Genomic DNA, 4482 nt, shown 5'->3' with positions numbered 1-4482 from the left:
CCTGTGCACCGAAAGCTTACAAGATACATTTTACTATTTGGTTCTGTGTGTGTAATTTGCAAATATTAGTTGTATTGGTAGTATTTTATAATAACGTCAGGCTATTAAGCATTATTAGGTTAGTTAATGGCATTACTAACGGTGTTACTTTTTTCAGTAACAAGTAATCCAATAATTACTATTCCTATCGTTACAACGCTGTTACCGTTACTAACAAGAAAATGCGGTGCAGTCGCGTTACTATTTTTCAACAAACAGACGGTTGAAGCTGTGTTCAGTTTACCGCATCTTATTTCAGTTGCACAGAAGTAGCTGTAAATAATCTGGGCGCTACAGCTTTAAGCAGCTGCACTCCTGCAGATGGCAATCACTTTTTGGCACAACACCTGGAGCTCAGGGGGGCAAAACAGTCGCATGAGTGCTGCTGTTTGGCTGAGGGAGAATAAAGTAGTCATAGTAAGTCAATCACATGACCACTTCAAGATCACAAAGCAACAAGGTGATATATACCAGATTTTAAATTGTGTTGATAGGCCACGTAAAACCAGAGTCATGATAAACAATATATACGTGGTGTTTTTTCTTGAATAGTTTCATTATGTTTAACGTCTAAGGACAGTGCTAGCAAGCACTCTCTGCTTATGATCAAAAGGTCAAAAAAACTAAACAAAAAACAGCCCATTTGTGTTGGTGGAAAAATGCACCATGTCGACCAATCAAAAAATGATATGTTAACATGACATTTGTTTTTTTATGAAGAGAAAGAATACTAATCCACTTCCTCTTTTAGCAGGTTAGAAGCAGGAAGGACACAAATGAGTTTAGTATGCAGATGTTAGTCAGTGAGTATCTCAGTGCTTCCTTCTTTCTAATATGCTGACCACTAGTTTACAGGGTTTATTGTAATTTTCCTTCATTTCAAACTGTGAGACTAAACTGGGACTTGTTTGGTAAGGAAACATTTGATGCTTTTATTTAATGAAACTAAAGCTTTTATTTTGTGATTCTTCTTTTAGTGCACTGACAGATACATTTATGTCATTTTCTTTCCTGGTGATTTAGTTTTACTGACAAAAACTAACTCTGTAGTATTGTTACTGTTTTCATATTTCATATGTCAGATGTTGTTAATAATGGTTCCTTAAGAACAAATGACAGCTCATATTGCGCAGAGGAAGTCTGGATTATATATTGGTTCAAAGAATAATGAATAGTCTTTTCAAAATCCATAATTCAAGTGATTAAATATCTGATGTGTGTTTGTAATTCAGGGTTTCAACAAGTTCCTGTGTGTGAACATGGTGACAGTCGGCATGTTGCTGATTGTCCTCTTTGTTCCAGGTGAGCTGTTTGTTCAGTCATTCACAGACATGGAGTCATTTTACAATCTGAACTTTATTGACAAACAAAATCTGAAAGGTCAGTGAAGATAGAGTCAACAGTTTACTAATCATGACACTGTATTTACAGCTGCTTTGGCTGGTCGTCCTGATGAAGCAGACCTCTTCATAACTGCACCAAAGAAGCTGGAAGCACTGAGTGGATCATGTTTGTTAATCCCATGTAGCTTCAGACCCAAAGAAGAACAGAAATTTATCAGCACAAGAAAAACCTTTGGAGTGTGGATTAAAAATGATGTTAGATTTGGCCTTTATCCAAACAATGTGATCTTCAACAGTAATGGAGCAGTTAGCATCTATCCAATGAGTATTACTGGGAACCTGAGTCAGAGAGACTGCACCACTCTGTTTTCTAATTTAACCACAAACTACACAGACACATACTTCTTCAGAGTAGAGAGAGAAACATTCAAGGCGACAGCTCGTTGTGATCCATTTCAAATAACAGTCAGAGGTGAGTTATTTTTAATACGTTTATTACAAAATGAAAATAATTCACATTCAGACAGTTGTTCTCTATTCTTTGTCAAAAATATCTCTTGAAACTAAAAGTAACACTACAGTCACAGTGATTGTCCCGACTTACAGTTTATTCTGTTATTGAACAGAAGCCTTCCAGAAAAGTCAGGATGTAAAATGTAAATAAAAACAAAATGAAGTGTTTTTCAAATCATTTACAATCTCAGTTCTTTTCCGTACAGGTCAAAAATACCATAGAAAAGATTAAAATTAAGAACTTGGATTGTTTTTTGTGGGTCAGGCTCTTGTTCATGTTATAAAAAGAATAACAGATCACTGTTTCATGATGTACTACTATTGATTTCATTGCAGCAAGGCCAATTTAGGACTTGGACTCTTTTACCAAACATAAAAAGCCAGCTGGATGCAGTTTTTCACTATTTTCAAAAACATTTTTACTTTTGATCAGTCAGATTAAAACCAGTTTTCATCTTTGTCTCTCTTCATGTTAAATAAGTTCACACAGGGGAAGCAGCAGTGTTTTATTTTATATTTTTATTTTCTTTGTAGAGTTTTAACTTACATTTGTGCATCTAGTAATTCCAATGGTTTTCAAAGTGTTCCTGGGCCCATCGAATCAGTCTCTTGGTGAACATCAAATACAATCCAAATATTGACTTCATTTATTTGTATAAAAACTGTGTTTAATGTGAAACCACAGATTCTCCTTGGAGGCCCAATATTACAATCCCAGGTGATCTGAAGGAGAAGGAGTCTGTCACTATAACCTGCTCAGCTCTCACTCCCTGTCCACACTCCCCTCCTCAACTCACCTGGAATCTCACACAAGACTCTCACAACAAAATAGAGAAAAACACAGATGGAAGCTTTACAACTAAAATCCAGCAGACCATCACTCTGTCAGACACACATGATGGAAAGAAGATCAGCTGCTCTGCCAGATATCCTGTGAACCAAGGAAAAGACACCAAGACAGCAGAGACAGAAGAGACTCTCAGTGTTTCATGTAAGACAATCAGAGTTTGTTGTTGAACTGAATCCTATAGGACAACATGATTTATGGGATATGTCTTTCTTTTTTTTTTTTTTCTCCAGATGCTCCTAAAGACACCTCAGCATCCATCAGTCCATCAGGTTTGGTGTCAGCAGGCAGCTGGGTGAAGCTGACCTGCTCCAGCAGAGCCAAACCTCCAGTCAGCAGCTTCACCTGGTTGAAGAAGAGCAGAGATGGAGCTGTGAAAGTATCTGAAGGAGAGATTTACAGCTTCAATGTAACAGATGGAGGAGTTTATTACTGTGTGGCCACTAATGATCTGGGTAATCAGACATCAGGGGGGATTCATGTGACTGAAGGTAACGTTACTCAGCAGATTTCTTTTCTTTTCGTTTCATGTCTCCGCTTATCCTTCTCTATACCCAACGCAAACACAGGGAGAACATGCAAACGCCACACAGAAAGGGCTTCACCTGATAGTGGAATTGAACTTATGACCTTCTTGTAACTGATGTGCCACCATGCTGCAGCATTTTCTTTTATTTTTTATTTATTTTTTTGATTATTCCTTTTTTTGTGACATGTCTCAGAAGAAAGTAGAAACAGAGGTGTGTTTTATCTGAAACTGAATTTGTTTTATGAAGTTCAAAGATTTTATTTCATACTACAATGTGTGGTTGTTCATGTGTTAGAAGGGAAAAACAGTTATTACCCCTTAAATGGTCTTATTTACTCTTAAATGTTCATTCTGTCACATACTGTCTTAATCACTCTAAAATCTTGTTGCATTAAAGGTGGAAACCTGGTTGGTGTCTACACTATAGTGAAGACTGTGGGAATCATAATGCTCGTGAGCACACTGATGGTTTTTGTGTGGTGAGACAAATGTTTCTGTGATACACTCATGTGAAACCACAAACGAACTCATCTCATAGTAAAATAAAATAATTCATTCTTTCTTGTATTTTTTTTCGATTTTTTCCTTCAGCTGGTTCAGATCAAGACGCTCCAACAATCCAGAGACTGAAATCTGTCAGATGAGCAGAGTCACATCACAACACATCAACTAAAGTTTCTGCAGGAGGACAAACTCCACCTCAAAATATCTCTAAATTCACTGCAGTGATGTTCAACAGTTTTGCTTGGAGAGTAGAGATGGTGTTGCAGGAATGGAGACATTTCCTTTGTGGACAAGTTCATGCCGCTCCTCAACTGGACTGAACTTTTTAAATAGGACCTGCTTCACTCTAAGGTCAAGCATTTTATCCATGAGCACTGATCTAACCCTACACTTATGTAAGACTGCTGCAGCATGATGCTTGGAAAATCCTGGCAGTTTCCACTCTGCTACAGTTTCAGCTGTTTTCCTAACATTAGTATTAAATTCAGAATCAGACTCATCGTTATTTGGCCAAGTTTGTGCACACAAACAAGGAAGAAGTTACACAAAGTCTTAAGAAACAGTGGTCTGTAGCGCCTGCCTGAAGGCTGCAGTTTGAACAGTTATTTCTGGGATGTGAGGCGTCTGCAGTGATGTTTCCACCTGTTTCTTTATCCTGGACTTGTACAGGTCCTGGATGGAGGGAAGATCCTCTCTGCAGACCCGAC

The 4482-nt window shown here is 37.7% G+C and overlaps 1 protein-coding gene across 1 annotated transcript; it reads left to right on the top strand.

The window, feature by feature from the left end:
- Positions 1-1271: 1271 nt before the first annotated feature.
- On the top strand, positions 1272-3405 carry LOC120442002 (myelin-associated glycoprotein-like). The gene is made up of 4 exons (XM_039617710.1): positions 1272-1341; positions 1471-1854; positions 2581-2886; positions 2976-3405. The coding sequence occupies exons 1-4, from the start codon at positions 1299-1301 to the stop codon at positions 3380-3382; spliced, it is 1140 nt and encodes a 379-aa protein (XP_039473644.1). The 5' UTR covers positions 1272-1298; the 3' UTR covers positions 3383-3405.
- Positions 3406-4482: the final 1077 nt, after the last annotated feature.

This window comes from Oreochromis aureus, linkage group 9 (genome assembly GCF_013358895.1).
Source record: "Oreochromis aureus strain Israel breed Guangdong linkage group 9, ZZ_aureus, whole genome shotgun sequence".
Classification (NCBI taxonomy): domain Eukaryota; kingdom Metazoa; phylum Chordata; class Actinopteri; order Cichliformes; family Cichlidae; genus Oreochromis; species Oreochromis aureus.
This window is presented reverse-complemented; position numbering and strand designations above follow the sequence as displayed.

Coding starts and splice junctions, on each gene's coding strand:
- LOC120442002 (XM_039617710.1), top strand. CDS start 1,299: ATGGTGACAGTCGGCATGTTGCTGATTGTCCTCTTTGTTCCAG. Junction 1,342..1,470: donor GATTGTCCTCTTTGTTCCAG/GTGAGCTGTTTG, acceptor CTGTATTTACAG/CTGCTTTGGCTGGTCGTCCT. Junction 1,855..2,580: donor ATTTCAAATAACAGTCAGAG/GTGAGTTATTTT, acceptor GTGAAACCACAG/ATTCTCCTTGGAGGCCCAAT.